The 20,311-nt window shown below is 42.7% G+C and overlaps 1 protein-coding gene across 2 annotated transcripts; it reads right to left on the bottom strand.

Moving 5' to 3' along the window:
• Window positions 1–759: 759 nt before the first annotated feature.
• Window positions 760–17,594, bottom strand: jph3a (junctophilin 3a). 2 transcript variants are annotated; one of them, XM_086026120.1, is made up of 6 exons: window positions 16,279–17,594; window positions 6,823–7,603; window positions 5,665–5,789; window positions 2,653–3,896; window positions 2,371–2,461; window positions 760–2,286 (listed from the first exon to the last, which is right to left on the bottom strand). In XM_086026120.1, exons 1-5 carry the CDS (start codon window positions 16,658–16,660, stop codon window positions 2,381–2,383), a joined length of 2,613 nt encoding a protein of 870 aa, XP_085882246.1. In that variant the 5' UTR covers window positions 16,661–17,594; the 3' UTR covers window positions 760–2,286; window positions 2,371–2,380. The 2 variants fall into 2 exon arrangements, with proteins under 2 accessions (XP_085882246.1, XP_085882245.1); XM_086026119.1 differs by having other exon boundaries at window positions 760–2,461.
• Between the last annotated feature and the right edge of the window lie 2,717 nt (window positions 17,595–20,311).

The raw sequence follows: 20,311 nt of genomic DNA, 5'->3' as shown, positions 1-20,311 counted from the left end.
TAAGCATTTTTTAACATTGAAGAATTATGTTATATTATAACGTCTTGAATAAGAATTAAACACAAAGAAAAAAGTATTTTTAAATGTTTCATATTGATACTTCCTCAGTATGAAACATGGGCCTGTTTGGATACAAACATGCATCACTAATTCGCTTGTGTCTAAACAAGGACAATTAGCTACCTGCAGCTGCTGCTGCTACCTACTGGTATGGAAGAGTACTACAAAGTAGTAGCTACATGATTACGTGCCAGGCGGCGGCGCAAGACCACACAGGCACACAAATTAGACAATTTCCCACTGCACACCTGACAATATCTCGCGCACCGTGTTTGAAAAACACTGCTATATAGTATTACAAATTGCAGTTAGTACTGTGCACAGCAAGAATGCTCTGTGTTAGGATTTGTGATACAACATCATATATAGGCTACTGTACTGTCACTTTTATATGCAGTCATACGTGAACAGTTATGTAACACTGTCCTTAATGTGTGAGATCCAGTGAGCAGTTAGTAGGTCATAATCCACAACTGTGTGTTTTAACATCTGTACAGTACGGACATCAACTGTGTTATCAGGAAAAGCGAAACAAGTTTCAAATGGTCATTACAATTCTCTATAACTGTGAAAAGATTTGGAATAAAAACAAAGTCGAGAATACCTCCCTTCAGGCTCATGTTTATGTTTTTTTGTACCGCTTTTAAAAACGGTTTATTAAAATGGAGACCACAAGCAATAATCATGAGTCATACATACTTAATATTTCAAACATTTTATTGTTTTCTCCACATTAACATCCTCATAAACCAAAGCGTAAGAAAGAGCATGCTCGGGCATGCAATGATGTCACAACATGATGATGCCACTGGGTGCGAAGTATAAAACATATAATAGTAGAGAGTTTGTTTTCATATCATTCATAAACTCATGACATTTCCGTATCCACTGAGAGTTAAAAGCTAGCGTTTATTTTACACCGCTCTCCATGTCTCGCGTAGCCTTGTGTTACTAAATCAAAGAGACGAGAAGGAGAGACTTTACAAAGTGACACCAGATTGAGCAGGCTGAACAAACATGCGGAAAAATCTCATCCGGCCCAAAAAGTGTCAGCGAACGACACCGTAGAAACCCCACCTACCCATTTTGAGTGGTCCAATGGGTGACTAAGAGACAGAGTCAAAACAGTGCATGCCATTCCTGGTTAAGTGGGGAGTGCGTGAGTTGTGTTGAAGGTTATTCCTTTCCTCGTCGCCTGGCATGATTTTTATCGCAATTTACATTGAAATTCATTTGAGAGGGAAACTGAATTAATATGAGGCACTCTGCATTCTCTCTGGCTCGCAAAATGTGTCCGATAGGAATAATAATGACACATACACATATCATAGTATAATTAGCGGTCATAACATAACAGTCTGGAGGCTGTACAAAGGGACAAGGCTGAATTCTTCTCAGTATGTCAGCAGTTAAATGTGACATTTGTCGGGTTGCCGTGCAAATGTGTGTCAATGTACAAGGAGTGCTGACATAAAAATTGCTCTTTGCCGACAAAGTTCCTTGAGTATAAATTTGGTGTTGGTGATATACAAAAGTCCACAAATCATACATGAACCTTTTTTTTTTTTTTCCCCAGACCCAAAGATTTGGTGGTGTGGAATGTGTGGCGACCTCAAACAAGTGCAACAATCACTAGGATGGAGTCCAAACAAATGAAGACAATATAGTGATGTTAAAGGGATTGACAATGCATTTTAACACCCCCTCGCGACCTCATGCAAAAGTTTCAAGTGGGTTTGGACTAAATTAAATAAATAAATATATCATGGCTGAGCCCTTTAAATGGATCTACTCTTGCAGCATAGTTCTGTATGTAGCGCATAGTGCGAACAGATGAATGAAGTTGATAAATGGGACAGAGAAGGGGAAAGGTTGAAAAACAAAATGTTTGTTTTTATGTGCAGTGCAAAAATGTAGTGTGAGTTTCATGTTCTTGACTAGCATGTAAAATGATAACCAGCTTCATATGTGTTTTCTTGAGGGGTGGATAATGGACCAACTCTGCCTGTGACAGTCCATTCAACAGTATGCAATGGACACCCATGCATATGTGTCCATAAATGCCACAATCATGTAAAGCTGCAATCTTCACTTCGTTGTGAATCTTATTCAATCGCCTTTTAATGGTTGCAAGCTCAAAATCAAAGATTAAAAGGAAAGGCGTTCATGCAGAAACTGAAATGGGCCTCTTCACCAAGGCTCTGTGTCCGTCATTCAGGCTGTGGGCTACAGTGGAGTAAGCACAATGTCCATCTCAAGAAGTCATAATATAATATACGGCAGTAATCAATAAGTCTTAGTAGATCATACCTGTTTTAGCTTAAATAAAGAAATGAATGAAAAGAATGGCTACTCCAATATTGAGTAAGATGACCATAACCACCAGAATGGAGCTGGAGCCCTAGAAAATGGGAGGATGAAAAGAAAAAAATAATTGTTCAGTTCTCTATGAGGAATGCTTGTCTATAAAAGTCATTTTCTGTGCTTCTTTTATCTTATGTTAACATCTTTGCCAGAAATTAAAAATGCATAGTTTTGCCTCTCCTGTGCTGTGAAGAAATGGTTGCAAAAGCAAGATGGAACAGGACTTACTGAGTTTGATTTGAGGGTGAGAAGCTCTCCTTCCTGCTCCAGAGTGATGGGCTGAGACTGAAAGGGTGGGGAGAGGGTGAGGTCCCTATGCAGCGGCCAGTCCTCCAGCTCCGCCCCCGCACTCAAATTGTCCAGCATCTGGACAGAGTCCACGGATCCCTCTCTGACTGCTCTCAGGCCTCGGGATCGCAGCCTGTTGTTTTTGGGGGCTGCCGATTCCGGAGCCGAGCCTCGAGAAATCTGCGCTTCCGGACACTGAAGCCTCATGTCGACTGTGTATTCATTCATCCTTTCCTCATCCTGCTCTATGAGGCGTGAGTGGGCGGGGCTCCACCTAAGGGTGCTTTCTGCAGTCCAACCCTCGGTGAGGCCATCTTGCCTTTGGTCAATTACAGCATGCTCGTTCAGCTTGGGGTTGGAGGGATTGTGCTGCTTTAGGTGGTGGTTGGAGAAGACATGCTCTCGAAGGTTGTAACTGGAGGCAACGTGGTCGGCGGGCTTGTGATTGGAGGAGACATAATCTTGGGAGTTGTGATTGGAGGAAGCATGCTCAGAAGTCTTGTGATTGGACATGTTATGTTCCAAGGCTTTGTGATTGGATAAAACGTGTACCTGCCTATAGTTAGAAGAGGCATGTTCACAGGCCTTGTGGTTGGTCGACGAATGATCCCATGTTTTATGATTGGATGACGTGTACTCCCTCGACTTGTGAGTGGAAGTGGCATGCTTGGAGGACTTTTGGTTGGACACCGAATTCTCCCATGCTCTGTGGGAGGAAGCGTGTTCCCGGGCCTTGTAATTGGAGCTTGATTTCTCACGTAGCTTGTGGTTGGTCAAAGGGACTGGATCGTGACCATTAATCTGGCCCTCCTGTTCTTCTAGTAAAGAGGGTGTTGTCGAGCGGCTGCTACATCCTCGATCCGGGTACATGTCGTCCGCCCAGTTGTTCGCACCCCCTTTCAGCAGGTCCGTACCCCGTGACTCGACCAGCACCTGGATCTCGGACCCGCCCTGATCATCCACGGCACTCTGTCTCGTGAAGCAAGCATTTCTGGGGCGATGTACATGATTGGGTGGGCTGCGGGTCGGGCAGATGGGGAGACTCAGCACAGGGCTGAGATCGGGCGTTATTACCGGCGGTGTCGTGTCCGGAGTGCACAGCTCCGGACTGTCTGTTCCGGTGGAGATGACCTCGTGGTCTTTGTCCTTGACATTCTGGTGCTGGGGCTTCTGACATTCGAGCCCTAGGAAAACAGTTGGATAATAACACCAGTGAAGTGATCTGGCAAAACTCCACAGTGAACTCATTAGATGGCAAGTGTGTGCGAGAATATGGGGCAGTGTTAATAGCATGCTGAGTAACACAAGAAAAGCGGCAAACAAACTGAATTTTGTACAGGCAGTCGCAGTTAGCTTCAATCTTCAACAGTATTGAGTACAATTTTGAAAAGTATCTCTTTCTTGCTTTCTCTCTCTAACAAACTTTTACTGTATATATCTTAACTTAGTTGTGTTCAGTTCATTTAGTTTTCTTTATCATCTATAGTTTGACTGATTCATTTATAACAGACAATAGTGTTTAGGTCGTTTAATTAAACGACCTAAACACTATTGTCTGTTATAAATGAATCAGTCAAAAATGTATCTTAACTTACCACATTATTAGGTATGCCTGCACAATAAATGAGGTACAATTTTGGAAACAATTTGATTGAGTGCAGTCCTATATCCCTACAAAAGAAAACTACAAGAATAAACTATTCATATAAGGCATTCAATGAGTATGTGTTACTGTTTACACAGTTTTCTGGAAGCTGAGTTTTACACCAGAAACACATTTTTGTCTTTTTTTTTACAGAAATAGTAGACATGGAAAATGCAGCAGAAGTAAAACAAAATCTGTAACTTGATTTGAATTAGTGGAGCCCCACAGTGCTTCTTAAAGTGGAAGTCAACCCAAAGATATTTTTTTTAACAATATGTTCCCAGCAGGCCCACTAGTTATTTTTGCATTTGTGGAATATAAGTTAAGCAGCAAAATGCACTTGTTTTTAGCCATCTATGGGAGCTGCCATTTTGTCTTCTGTCGACTGAAAATGACATCACAACTGCTCACAACGACCAATTACGGCTGACCTGTTTTCAGAATCTGCGCCGCCCCCAGATGGCTAAAAACGAATGGATTAATACTTATTCCACAAACGCAATATTTATCAGAACGCCTTGTTTCAACTAGTGGGCTTGCACAGAACATATTCTTGAAAAAATATGTTTGCGTTGACTTCCCATTTAAAATGCAGCTGCAAAGTTATGACCACAGGATCTATCAATGAGACAGCTAAGAGATGAAAGGGGAAACAGATAGTAAACTGGAACTGGTTATTGATTAATCGAGCCTTGAAGGAAGTGATGCAAAATGGGTTTGACCACTTAGTTGTAGTCACCAGAGGTGCTGTTCATTCAGTCTCAGCGATTTCTGTGGTCTACAGAAGAACAGGTAGGCAGCCTGACATGACAGCTACTGCTTTATTTCAACAAGCATGCACCCGTGAATATATCTTGAAGCTGTTTTAATGATCTAATGTCCGATTCCATGATTTCCCAAGTCCACCGCTTTCTGAAGTACTAGTAGTGTTAACATCTGACCAGCCATGTGTCGTGTACACTGAACACTTTTCCTTCTCATATAGATCTTTTGTTTGCTCTGCACATTTTCATCTCATTCAAGTGAGCATTTGGCATGCTAAATACAACATTGAAAATGAACAACTAAAATTTTTTTTAATGTAAATAACATGACGAACGTAAAATAATAGGAAGATATTGAACTACCGTACTTTGAATTATGATATAAAAATATTGACATTATCCTGCTGTCAAAATATTATGCTATTTCATAGAAAAAGTACTGCTACTCCTGATGTATTGTAAATCAATGATGACAGAATTCATGGATATAAAACAATATCCATAATCATTTCATACTGTTTTGGTTGTGCATAGATGCCTCACCATTGCCGTAGATGTGAAAGGAGGGCGAGAGCTCTTTGGCAGCTACCCGTGACAGTCGACATTCTTCCATGGCCTTCTGCGCAACTCCCTCAGCCGCCTCTGCCTTTCCACGAGCGTGGCTCATTCTGGTCACAACAGTTAGAAACATTTCACTCATATACTTGTGAATTCTGAGAGGAAATGGATAGGCGCTCTATCGTTTATAAACTGAAAATGGATTTAGATGCAGATTAAGTAGTATGATCATCCACCGAGCATACCTGTCAACTTGTACGTATTTTATACGATTTTTTTTATCATTTCAAATTATGTACGCCGTATAACATTTTTGTACGGGGGAAAAAAATTTAAAAACTCGTTTTTTGTTGGACCGATCTCGTCTTGCCCATTTCGGCTCTAATCAGGAGCGTCCGTTAGCGATTCCGACTGCAAACTTCAACCGACTTTCACGAGTAAAGTGCCCCCCACACCCCCCCACTCGCCCCGTTGAGCGATAAACACTGTGTAAGAATCTATATAAAAATATCCGTTACGTTTCCAACACCTCTCCCGCTGAGCGATAAATACTGTGTAAGATTATATACAGAAATGTATGGGTAAATTACAACTTTTGTAAGATTCAGCACAGCCCGGTGTTGACAGGTATGTCTTTTTTCAGTGATTTATCACCATTGGCAATGGTTACAATAATTCCTCTGACAGATTGCTTTTGTTGAATATATTTTGTTATGAGTGAGCTCCTTCACTATTTTGAGCTGAACACCAACTCCATGCAGTTACTTATGTGAAAGAGTTGCACATTTGTGGACACACAGCTACGGAAAAAATTAAGATCCCGCCATTTGTTCATTTTAATTTCCGGTGCCACTAAAAGTGTATTAAGCGAAAAAGTGACACAAAAGAAAAGACGGAATGACGAAAAGCGCCGCTTTTGGCAATACAATGCCATAGCTACTTATGTAAGAACATTTTGTTTATTATGAAAAAAGGCTTTGGAAAATGTCTCGATCAGTTCTTCAATTCAACTCTTATATGCTGTTTTTGTTGTCATGAATAATACTCGTATATTTGGTCCAAACCTGCTTTTAGTTGCACTAGGCAACAAGGGACATCTCTTAATTTTTGACACGGCTGTACATACATTAAATGACATATTACCTTGACATGGCAATCTCCGCTTTCTGCTTGGCAATTTCTGCAGCCTTTTCTGCAGCTTCAACAGCTCGGTCCACCTTCTCTCTGATTTTACTGGCCCTCAGCGGGATCAGGTTCTTGCGCTTGCCGCTCACCAACACGTTCTGCTTGTACTTTCCCTCCTCCTTGGTGCCATCAGGAAAGGTAGTGCATCCGTAGCCGTGTCTTTTGTTCCCTGCCCATTCACCTGCGTAGTGAAGGCCGTCCGAGCGTCGACCCACCCCCCAGCCGGCCCTGTGGTCGCTCCGCCACTCACCTGCGTACATTTCTGTCACAGTTGCATCCACAGGAGCGCCCTGTTCATTCTCACTAGCATTGGAGTGGATGTCGGATGCAGCCGAGCTGACCGTGCTCATGCCAGCCTCGCTGCAGAAAGAACTCTGCTTGCTCAGCTGACTGGCAAGGGAGCTTTTGGATTCCGAGCGTCGTAGTTTCAGGCCGCTCAGGATGGACTGCCGGAAGCGACCTTTCCTCTTTCTCTGGCGCTCGGCTTCACTTGGAGCAGTTAGAGCGAACCCTCCTCGGCCCACGGGGCTGCCTGCCAGCCCGGCCGCCACCCCATCCGTGGGCGTATTGGCCACGACGTCCTCAAGCACAGCCGGGGGGCCGTGACTGTGCTCAGAACGGAGGGAGTTTATGGACGTTCGCAGGGGGAAGAGGATGACGGCCGCCATGCCGTATGGCACGCTCTGCCGCACGCCGTAGCCATGACGCATCCCACCCAGCCATTGGCCCTGGTAGGTTCCTGGCCCAGACAGAGACATGAGTCACAAGTCAGACAAGATTGGCTTTCGCTTACTACTTCTTAACTGTCATTATGTCATCATTTCCTCTTGGAACAGGATCACTCATAGGTCAACCCTTAGTCTCAACTTGTAGAACATTTTCATAGACATTTCATGAAATAATGACACCGTCCAGGGATGCAGCTCAGTTATGCACAATATGTGGCTGCAGCGTTGGCACACAATAACACTTCCAAATTGGCTCAATAAAACATTTACATTTCAGGAATATGGAGAGACACTGGACTTGCCTCCTCAGCTGCGCCAAGACGTCATTGAGCAAGGCACCAAACGCATCCTCAGGGGTGCAATACAGTTGTGCAACCCCGTCACTTTAACTCTCTTACATACTTCAACGGCAATCTGTCTCATCAGGTTGATCTGTTCTTCTTCGGCAAACATACTGCTAACTGCATCTTGTATAAATGGTATATGCTTCCCTTAGGAAGTTTCCTTTGCAAATACTCCACCGTAATGCACCCTTGTATCTGATTTCAACATGACCGTAAGTTAGTCAACCTTCAAGATACAACTAGGAAAAACAGAATGGGAAGCTGTGTTTTCAGCCCTCATGCTCCTTTGGTGTGGTGAATACAGTTTCGAGTTAGGGCTGACTCAGGCTTTTCCTGAGTCATCGCTCCCTTATAGGCTAAGATGGCCATAATGCAAAAAGCCTCTCTCTCATCTTTTCTATATCCATGTATAATTTCAGATGTTGCTGAGCGTATCTACTTGTTTCTCGCTTCCCTTTATACAGCAGCAGCCACAGCCTCAGAGGGGGAAAACTCATTAACGAAAGTGCTGTATAGTAATAGTCTTAACAGCAGTCCCATTGATATCAATTATATTACTACTGCATATTATGACACATATATCCGCCATTGGTACAGTATTACTATTTAGGCTACTCAATTTCTCGATATTTAGCCTTTCTTTTTGCGCCTAACCTGTTGAGGCAGGCGGTCACGCCACACTAAATCTACGTTTTGTTCAAGGTTTCTTCCATTAGAGGACAGTTTATCTGTTTATGATGGGATTTGTGAGGTCTCAATAGATTACTTTAAGGCACAAACGGTCTCTCAACCTGTTCAAGTGTACATAGACCTTCAGTATGGAGAAGTAAACATTTGAAAGTGGCTCTTCTAATGACAAGTGTTGGAGGAGATCTAGTAGTAGATTTAGTTTATCTAGAAAACTCTCTTTCGCTTTGCATCCAATTAAATTAATGTTGTGAGCTGTTTTTTTGTCCCAAGAAGTGAAGTGTAAGAGGTGACCTATGAATCCAAATTAATAATGCATGCCTATGACCTCAGACAGACTTTTATCCTTGGGGGGGGGGGGCGGCGTGGGGTGGCCAAGGCTATCTCAAACAAAAACTTGGAAACAAATTATCAATCATCAGCATCCATTTTTATATTGGGGGAAATGTGGGGAAAAAAATCCTGAAAAAAATAAATTTCAATCAAACCCAAAGTCAATTATCTGCCTTGGCACCTCGGGGTCCAAGCATATTTCAGGGGCCACTAAAAAGATCAATAAAACGGTTGGTCAACTATATTGCTGACCAACCGTCTCCAAGAGAGTAATAGTTCGCTACACTTACATTGCATGAACATTGAATGAAGGTTAATGAAACTATCAACGATACTGCTTTAGGGTACAGCGTCTTCGGCAAAAAAGAAAATAAGGACGCTAGAGGAGCAATTTCGCACATTACTCTACACTACAATGTACACAAACAGTGTAAATGCCATGAAAATCTGTTTTACTAACTAATAATTTTGCTTTATTTAATTGATTAATTTCAAATTTGCATTTCTTATTTTAAATAATAATAACGACAGATTATTGACTGACACAAAATAATCATATTACATAAACAATTTTCAGCCATATCACCCATTCCTACTAAGCATATTATGTTGGAAAGGTGTCTTTAATTTTTATATTGACCAGTTTATTTGACTTTTTCTTAAGTGCATTGAACTGTCATTAATCAAAGGTCAAATATATGTTAAAATAAAATGACCTACATTCAGCCTTTTTTTCTCCAGATCCTTATTTTGAATAATGAAAAGAAATCAATAATTATCAATATCGATCAATATGAAATTCTTATATTGTGATACACTTTCAGCCATATCTATGGGATGAAATATGTGCCACAAGGAACTGGAGCCGATGACTTCAACCACAATGGTGAAAAGAAAATGCTGTTAAAGCAGCACTGGGCAAGAATTCGACCAAAACATTCTAAACATTGACGTACAAGTAGTTGAATGGGACTTTTGTCATGCCCTGGGGGGGCGGGTTTTTGTTTGGGGGGGGGGGGGGGTCGGCTCCTTTCGCTATAAGGATGGAAGACGATTCAAATGTCTATTCCTGGTTTCATGGCAGAAGCCACAAAACAAACAAAAAAACAAGAGTATTGTTTGAACAAAATTAGATTCATTAACTCATTGCTATTCATCTTTCACACAGCCAATGGAAATAGAAATGTAATTCAGTCCAACTTGCAGGCCAGGATTTCACAACACAATGCGCTGGCGCGCATGAGAAATATGGTTGACTTTTGTCAAAACACTACCGCTTTTGTGCTCATAATCAACAAAAACTGACATATGACGCAGTGTTGCTTTAAAATTTAGAGCCGCTTAGGAGATAACATTTTCCCATAGACTGTGTCAAATGCTCAAAACGGAAGGTGCTGATTGGACAAAGAGGAGCTCTGTGACTGCATTTACATGCCTCCAATAAACCTTTTAAAACCCTAATGTTGGGTTTTTAAAAGCAATGTAAAGGCGCGGAATTAACCGAATATGCCCTTATTCGGGTTTTTAAAATTCCGAACATCACGCCTGGGTTACTCGGTTTCCAACCCGAATTTGCGTGCGTGTATATCAGAATATCCCGAATGCACGGTACACTCCACCCTCAACTACAAGGAATCTTGGTCTTTGTAGTACAGGAAGTGCTTGTACACATTTAGTGATAAACAAAATATGGCGAAAGCTAGAAAAAGTGCGACACCGCACTTTTAAAGCGAGGAGGAGGTGAGTGAAACGAACATAACCTGTTTTATTGACGGAAGCAAGTAACAAGCGGCGATGATGTAAATTGCGTCATGCCTTCCATGCGTCTGTCATGTCCTGTGTTTTTGGCCTTTGGTTAATGTCTTCTCTCCAGTCTACCCTAGTTGTTGAGCGTGGGCGCGGTCTCTCAGCTGCAGCACCTGCAATCAGTCAGACCACCTGTCTTCAATCAGCACTTGTTGGTATTTAAGTTCGGCTCCAAACAAGGGAAGGTGCCGGAGTATTGTTTTTGTGCTGTCTTGCTGCTTGCCATTCCCGCGTTGACTCGATTGCAACCAAGGTCGTCGTTCCAGTAAAACTTAAGGTTTGTGTAGTTAAGTTCTACTGTGATTTTGCGTTTATGTTTTTGTAAATTGCTCTGCGGTAGCCCACCTTCCACTGTGGCTCTGTCACCCGTCTTTTGGTTAGCGAACTAGGCTCACTTGTTCTTGCGTTCGTGTTCCATAATAGTGGCTTTTCTTTACTGTTATTTTCTTGTGCTGTTATAAAGCCCGTGTCACTGCTCTCAAACCGTTCTGTCTGTGTAGTGATCCATCCCTGGCTGTAAGGCCAACCATAACAGCGTCTCAGTTTCAATCTGGTTATTTAAATGTGGGGGGTAACTGTCCGCTCAAACCATGTAAACGGGTTCTTCTGAATGACTCAGAAATCGGAATTTTGACCTTAAGCCGAATAGTGACTGCATGTAAACGTAGTCTGTTTTCTGTGATCAATTTGCTCTTCCTAAAGTATCAGGATGTCTGTCAAGCAAGCTGAATTTGTGTGGAGAAGATTTTAATTTGTAGTTGTAGAACTGAATGTGAAAATATACAGAATTGAACGTTCAGTGAGGATCAAATACAGTTTTAAAAAAAAAGAAATTTATAGTCTTAGATTAGTTTCAAATTTATTCAGACTCAAACTAAAGAATTCAAATGATACAATTCAGATTCAGTTTTTCAATGTAAAGATTCAAATTAAACTACAAGTTCAATTTATGTAATTCAAATTCAGTTTTGAATGCAATTACTCAAGCTTAGCGATTCCAATTCACATAAATTATTCAGGTTCTGGTGGCACATATTTCAGCCCAGCCATATCATCCAGCCCTACTGGCTCATGAGGGCAAGACTTGACTCGTACTGCTGTGTCTGTTAAGTCGACTATGCGGTGCAGAAAAGGGGCACTAAAAGGGAACATGTTGCACCGATTGCATATAGCGAAAGGTAGAAGAAAAGGCGGGTCCGTGGTCCTGTTTTCTCAGAGGACTACTGTTCAGTTAGCTTTGTGTATAATTAGTATGTGATATGTAATTGGGACACAGGCCGTGTTCCAATTACATTATATCTTATATTAATTTCTAATTAGGCCACACAAACAGGAAATAATGCAGAAAAATATTCTTTGAGTGCAAACATCATAGGAGGATATAAAAAAAAAATAATAATAATAAATAAATTTTAAAAAATCACTTTTATAATGGTTACTGGTTAGCACATTCACCTAACAGTACAGAGATCAAGGGTTTGAGTCCGGGCCTTTATGTGTGGAGTTTGCATGTTATCCCAGTGCCTGCCTGGGTTTTCTTTGGGTACGTCGGTTTCTTCCCACATTCCTAAAACATGAATGGTAGATGAATTGAACACCCTATATTGTCCTTAGGTGTGATTGTGAGTGTTAACGGTTCCAGTTCACCAGTTCAGGGTGTAGGCCGCTTACTGTCCGAAAACAACTGGGACTGGCTCCAGCACGCTCGTGACCCTCGTGGGGATAAGCGGGTCGGATGAGGGATAATGGTTACTGTACTTTACTTTCCTCAGAAGAATTATTGTTGTCAATCCAATTTAGTCCTAAAAAAGAAACAGGCCACGATCTAAAGAAATTCAAGAACGAATGCGGAACAAAATGATTGAAATTATTCAATCTGAAAGAGCTTTCAGAGCCATAGTCATAGCCATTATTACTATTAAAGTGCTACATAAATTTCATAGGTGATGGTGATGATTACTTTCACAGCAGTGGCCAGCCAAACAAAATTACTACAAAAGTCCAAAAATGACTTATCCAGCACTCTAAAAACAGTTAGGCCCAAAATAACTAATTTTGGGTTAAATCTGACCCAATTGTTGTGTTGAAAAAGGACCAACCCAGACTTGGGTCAATTTGAACCAAAAAATAGGTTATTCAGTTTGACCCAGTTCAAGGGTTAAATGAACACAACAAATTGGGTCAAAACAATGCAAATAATTGGGTTATTCCAAGTATAACAAGTGAAAGTTTAAAAAAAAAAAAAAATGGTCTGACACCCATTTTTAGGGGTGATATGTTTGAAAAAAAGGGCTCGATTAAGCAAAGCCGCAAGCGGATTTGAGTCCGCTAATCAGTCCTTATGCGAATGACATGGTCACGAGGCGGCCAAATTTCAGCTCAACCAACTCGGTGATATGCGCATGTTAACATGGCAGGGAGGTCATTGTTTGTTGTGCGGTCAAACTTTATGGTTTCATAAAGTAGAATGCATACATGTCCAGAATTTTGTTCAGCACATTCATGGTGGAAGTGAGAAAAAAATCTAAATTAAAAGTAGTGTTTAGAATTGGATCCAATTCATATATTTTGTGCCATGATACTTTTTAGATATGAATTGAATAAGTCACCAACGGCAGTCTGCAAAGTGGTGTCAGTAATAATCACTCTGATTGGCTGTCAGCCAGGAAATGCAAATCAGTGCATGAGAGAAATTTAGTAAGGTTGATTTATTTATTTATTTATTTATTTTTTTTTTTTTTTTAAATCAAAATCATAAAACATTACTAGTATATAAACCAATATATAGTTAATTTGAACCAACGATTGGGTTAATTTATAAGAAATAACCCAGAATTTTGCCCTGCGACTGGCTGGCGACCAGTCCGGGGTGTAGTCTGCCTTCGCCCGTTGACGGCTGGGATAGGCTCCAGCAACTCCCCGCGACCCTGTATAGGATAAGCGGTTTGGAAAATGACATGACATGACAACCCAGAATTTTGACTCAACACAAACAATCCAAAAATTGGGTTAATGAAATAACCCAACTGTTTTTAGAGTGAGGAGTCTACAAAAGAACTCAGAATGACATTCAAAGAACTGGACTTCTCTTTGGGCTCAGTCAAGGTAAATTCTCATTACTCAACCATAAGGAAGACACTGTGCAAAAAATGCCATCCAAGTAAGAATCCCAAGGCGAAAAGAAAAAAAAAAGCCACTGCTGACAAAAAAAAGAACAAAAACAGTCATCTCACATTTGCTTGAAAACATATTTGTAAAGACTTTTGGTGAAATATTCTGCGAACTAATGACATTTTTAGGTGTGCATCTTGTTACACCTGGCATAAAAATGACAGGATTTGCTGAAAAAAAAAAATCATGTTAACCGCCAAGTGGCAGTGTGATGGAATGGGGCTGCGTGGCTCATTCAAGAACTGGATGACTTGCTGTGATTAATGGAGCAATTAATTCTGTTGTATGCCCCAAAAAAGAATTTACTTGCGTTGTCTTTGTGGGATATCAAAATTGCTGTGATACAAGTGTATATACTCAAACACCGTACAGTAAATAAGGAAGGGGTTTTCATGGCAAAGCACATCCAATCCAATTATTGATTATTTTCAATTGTTTATTTCCTAATGGGATAGTTAATTACAGTCACTTAGTGGCATGACCTGTTATTCTTTTTTCCAGATGGGGAAAAAAGGAGGCGACTGTTTGAGGGGCTGCACTCATTTTCTCCTGTGCACAGCACACTAAAGCCAATATTTGAGGAAACACTGTAATTATTGTGTCACAGAATGAAGTCTGTCTGCCACATATTTTATGGTAGTTAGAACTAGTGTACACACTTTTGGGAACCACTGCAAGGCAAGCTCCATACCATAGTTTGATAGACAGTGATTCTTGACAGTCAGTTGTAAAGACTGAAAACATTCTTCAAAAAAAGTTGTTATTTGCAATTATTTTCATGAATGAATATTGTATAGTTCATATAAAACTTCTTTGCACCCACTTTTATTTTTCCATGGTGTCAAAGTGCACTTTTTCATACTGAGGGCTGTTTCTAGTCCAGTGTTTTGGTTACCGGTACTTTATTCAACTGCACGAGAGGGGCGAAATTAGAATCAGTATGATGCAGTGTATTGCAGTCAGTATGATGCAGGGCATTGCAGTTCATTGCAAGCGTACACTGATGAGAAGACTGTTTGATTAATGACTCTCCAAAGTTGGTATTTTTCCCAAGCAGTGCAAACACACAAAGAAAAATATATCGGATAGTGTGGAAAGATGCTCCAAACGTGTGTGTGTGTGTGTGTGTATATGTACATTTATTCCAATAAAGCTTCTCCCCAATGTATTTGTTAGCATCATCTACTGTCTGGGGTTATTGCCTAATTGTCCACAACGTGACCAGGAGCTGTCTATGGTTCTGAAAGCAAGCACGCTTGTCCTGCGTGGGCCCACGAGGCCTCCATTTCATGCCCATTTTGGCTCTCCTGTGTGTCGTGTGCCTAGAATTACTGGCTTGGAGAAAATGTGTCAGCTCGTGCATGCTGAATTCCTCTGTCGGCGGTCCTCCACGTGAGCGGAAGACCAGGGCAGGCGTGTTATATGACGCAGTGTTTTTTTTTCTTCGCCCCCTTGCATTCACCGTCTAGTTTATATTTCTAGTGTTAGAGCTTTAGTAACAGTAACTTCACAACAAACACCCTCTTTGGAATGCACGAGGCTGTGTTCCCTCCTCCTCCGTCTCTTACTGAGCTCCAACATTCTCCTTTGCTCGGCCTGGGCTGCATCACACATTAAGGGGCCTAAATTAGAAGTAAGCACAGGGAAAAGACTGATGGCGTGGTGGGGGCCAAACAGCCAATCAAACTGCATGAGAGCCGTGCTGTGGTCTCTAGTGACACGCTGACCTGATGTCTTGGCGTTACCATGGTGACTTTACAGCACAGAGAGTGTGATGCTGAGCGAATGAGGGGCGGGTTGACTGTCTTTTTTTTTTTTTTCCTATATTAGCTGTATTATAAGATACAGGCACAGCACTCCTGATGTCTGTTGTGAATGTGACCCACATTATATTAATGCGACTGCACGGGAGAAGTCGTGCGTTTCACGCCAGGCTCAGCAACTGGTTCAATTTCCATCCACCCATTTTGTACACTGGGTGAGCAGGAGCCCACCCTAGTCAACTTTGGGCAAGAGTCAACAAAAGTTTGCATTCACACAATTTATAGTCTTGAACTATCTCACATGCATGTTTTTGTAACAGTAATTTTGGGAGGGCGCTGGAGTAGACCCGTGCAGGCAAGACTGGGAAGAACACAGAAATCCACACGGGTAGGCCGGAGGGACGATTTGAAGCCCAAACCTCAGAACTGTGAGAACAATTGTGCGAAGCAGTACTGCATGCTCACGATTGTTCAGCTTGCGGCCTGAAAATAAATTTCTAATCACCAAATGGTAGTTTTATTGTGATAGCATTCGCAGAGGATGTAAATCAGAATGATGACGAGACTCTAAATCAGCTTTACCTCCATCGGAATAGGTTTCAGTTCCGTATCCATCCTGGAGGCCGTTGCTCCACGTTCCCTCGTAGCGGGCGCCACTGGCTGTGCTCTCCAGCTGCCCGTAGCGCCCTTTGAACCCTTGCGTCCATTCCCCTCTGTAATCCCAGCGGCCCTTGCTCTCCACTCCGATGCCGTGCCGCTTGCCTTGCGCCCAGGTGCCCTGATAGCTGTTGCCACTGGGCCACGTGTACACACCCAGGACCTCAAAGCCGTGACTCCACGCCCCTGCGTACTCGCCCTGACCCTGTGGCCCCGTGCAGACCCCTCTGCCGTGGGCTTTTCCCTGCTCCCACCCCCCACAGTACGACCCCCCATCATCAAAGTCAAACCTGCCTCCAGTGGACATGCATGAAACAGGTTTAGGCAAATCCTTAGAATGTCAAGAAAAAGAAATGCAAAGGCCTGCTTTACTCAGAAGTAGCAAGTAGGGAGGCGGCCTTGTTCGGGGGGCTCAGGCCCCGTACTTCCTTGCCTCCAAATGTGAAATCCAGTTTCCTGTTAGGAATGACAGGAAGGCCTTATGCGCGTCGTCTATGATGGAGAAGAAATCGAAGCTTCAGTGACGGGGCTGGAGCGATGAACACAGTTGTTGTACGTGCTCTTTCCCATGGGCATGCAGGCTAACCGTGCCCCTCATCTTCGTCAAATGCCTCCTCCACCCTTCCCGCTCTCCGGGAACTCTCCGGGAGCTCTCGGGCCCGCCGTCTCAGTCGTGCGGCGAGGCGCTCCGGACAAGCGAGGGCTAGGTTTTTCCACCAGTCCCGCAGGCCTACGGAGCAGCGGCGGCGGCAGCAGCAATGGGGCTCGGCTCAGTTAGCCATTAGAGCATCCCGACGTCCCTCCTGCACCGGCAGACATGGAGACGTGAAGCTGAGATCCGACCGCACGGATACGTCACTCGCGGAAAGTTGAAGCGATTTCTCTCGAGCGTGGCCCGGAAAATAAAACATTTAGGCTACAAACCGAGTCTTTGAGTCGTTACAGCACAGACTCGGAGGCCAAAGCGAAGTGGAGTGTGATTCTCTCCCGTTTCCTTCCCCTCTCCACTCTGCACAGGAGGCGCTCTCCTTAGGATGTCAAGAGATGCCGAAAAAAAACATTCTGCTCCATTGTCCTCTCCATCGCAGCGTGCCCCTAAAGCGGAATTGTCGCTGTATCCGTCAATCCACCAGTTCATCTGCCTTCCTCTTGATTTTTGGCCTATTTTTCTCCATCTACCTCTCGTCTCTTGCATCTACTCATTACAGGACTGTTCCACCCGAGCCAATACCCCTCCCCCCACACGAACACATACGCGACGCGCTCCTTCCCTCAGCTCTTAAAGAGGTAGAGACAGGAGGATGGTGCCAATAGCAGCATGTCTGGGGCTCGATGATCTCCCTTCGGGGACACAGCCTGCTTTTCCTGATTATCCAGCTTCGTTTCACTCGCTCCCTCTGTTCCCCTCAGACTGGTTGCTCAGCAAACCGATTCCCGGATAACCCGCGGTTGGCCTGGTCATTGATCTTGTGCCACTATCTCCTCAGCGAAATATTGCCAGCCTTTTTGGAACCAGTGGATGATAGCCGTCACATCAGTGGGCTTTAATGAGTACCACATCGACCCAGACTGACCTTTAAGATCATCCAAAATCCACAAATAATCTTCAAAACTGGCATGCAAACAAAACATTACGGCATCATTACAGTCCAACTTCCACGACTTTATTCTCAAATGTTACAGTACCTTAATTGGAATCAGTAAATTGCAAACTGGATACAGATGATTGGGAATACAACAAAGCCATCAAGTGTTTGCCAAAGTGAAACATCAGACCAGCAGATGAGATGGATAACTAACACAAATAAAATTTGGGTGAAACAGCTGTTTTGCAAATTGATAAACTGATGCAGAGGTGCCCATTATGTCGATGGTCAGCTACCAGTGGCATTAACTCAATCACTGCCAACCCTCCCAGAATCATGTCATTGATTTAGTCGCCTGTCAACAGCAGTTAATGTATTCAAATAAAAAAGTACACTGCCGCTTTTCATTAATTGTGAAATTTGTCACTTGATTCACATACAGCAGTGGTCCCCAACTACTGGGCCACAAGGCCACTTTGCACCAAGCCTCACGGATGAAAGAAAAACAAAAAACGTACAGTACTTCCGCTTTATTTATCATCCGAGGCTGAAAAATATTTTATTTTGAAAAATGACCGGATTCTCTCCGTTACATTAATCTATGACTGATTCTTAACGCATGTCAAGTTGTCTTTGTCGCGTAATCCTCTATCCCACTGAGAGGCGAACATTTCTGACTGTTGGCGACGGTAGAAAAACGTGCATTCACGTCAGAGTTCGTTCAAGGTCGCAAATGTTTGCCAAACGGTCATCAGACATTCGCCTGTACTTTTCTTGTCACAAGGGAATTTTGAACGTTCAAAATTCTCTTGTTGGCGAGCAACTGCCGTACGTTTTGCAAACATTTGCTACATCGAACGAACGATGACGAACTCTGACGTGTACGCAACCTTCGCTGCCTTTGAAATCGTTTGAAACAGAAAGGTAATTTGACAGACAATACCAGAAGACCTACTTTAAATACAGATTTACGGCGACAAGTGATTCCCACGCACGACGTAAGCCCGCTCCGCACAATATGCGCAGTCAATGCAGACTTAAAACTGATTCGTCAACAAATGTAAGTGCTTTCAGAGCGTCATACTTGGTGGCTAACCACATTGCTAAGGGTAAAATTCATTGAATATTGGTGAAAAAAAATCAAACACTTGTGCATTCCTCTTTAGTATTGTAGCATTGCACTCAAATAAAGTAGGTAGATCATTTGGACTTGGTTATTTTATAAGTAGCTCTTGATCACTTTTTATGTGGGTCGCATGCCGAAAAGTGTGTGCACCCTCGCTCTAGAGCAGGGGTCACCAACATGGTGCCCATGGGCACCAGGTAGCCCCCAAGGACCACATGAGTAGCCTGTGAACCTGTTCGAAAAAAAAAAAAAAAAAGATCACCGGTGATGGGACATAGTTATACGGTAATTTCCGAGAAATGTTGTGGAAGTGATCGAAATGTAAACACTGTCAGAGATTAATAGGATATGTCTCTATTTTATTATCATTGAGAGAAGTCTTTAAATTGTTCAATGTCACATAAATAAATATCATTAATTATTAACAATAACACATCACCAAATAACATGAATAAAGGTCATTTAATTTGAGCCAATGTGTTATTTCAGAAGTGTGAATCAAAATTGTAGCCCTTCACAATAATCAGTACCCATAAGTAGTTCTCAGTCTCAAATAGGTTGGTTAGCCCTGCTGTAGAGGTTCCTACGCAATCATTTGCGGACAAAAGTAGCATTTACATCTTTCAAACTTTGCTTTGGAACAGAGTGTTGCATATTCAAGCCCCTCTATATATGGAAACAGATGCCGACGCTGTGTCCAAGATGTTCTCGAGCAACAAACCAATCTCCCAAAGGCTCAAGGGGAGCATAGCTGCAGGCCCTACCTCTGACTTTGTCACGTTACGGGGGAATTACTGTGGAGGCGTGGAGGACCCAGACGCGAGAGGGCGAGGCAGGAGGACAGCTTAGCGTATTTTACTGAAATGGCAAAAGGTGCAGGGAAATACAATCGACAGGGTAATGATACTTGGCGTGGTGATGAGGCTTGGCTCCACCTGGATTGGCTTGACTTGGCTGAGAGAGTTAACTTGGCGTGGCACAAAGAAAGATCACTTGGCGTGGTAAAGAAAGTTGACTTGACTGTAGGAAACTCTGTGGCACCAACAGACATTGATAGCAATAAACAACACAACAACAACAATGACCCAACAAGGACTGAAAGGAAAACTTTGAACTAAATACAGACATACCCACGAGATGATGAGAAACACCTGGACAAGACACAAACGGTAGGAGGGAGCTGATTAGTTCAACACTGGGGAGTGGAAGAAGCACAGGTGGACACGATAATCATAACGAGAGACAG

This window comes from Filicampus tigris, chromosome 3 (genome assembly GCF_054856515.1).
Source record: "Filicampus tigris isolate MCC_2025a chromosome 3, RoL_Ftig_1.0, whole genome shotgun sequence".
In the NCBI taxonomy this organism is placed as follows: domain Eukaryota; kingdom Metazoa; phylum Chordata; class Actinopteri; order Syngnathiformes; family Syngnathidae; genus Filicampus; species Filicampus tigris.
Note: the sequence above shows the minus strand (reverse complement) of the source record. Positions and strands in the feature narration are given on the sequence as shown.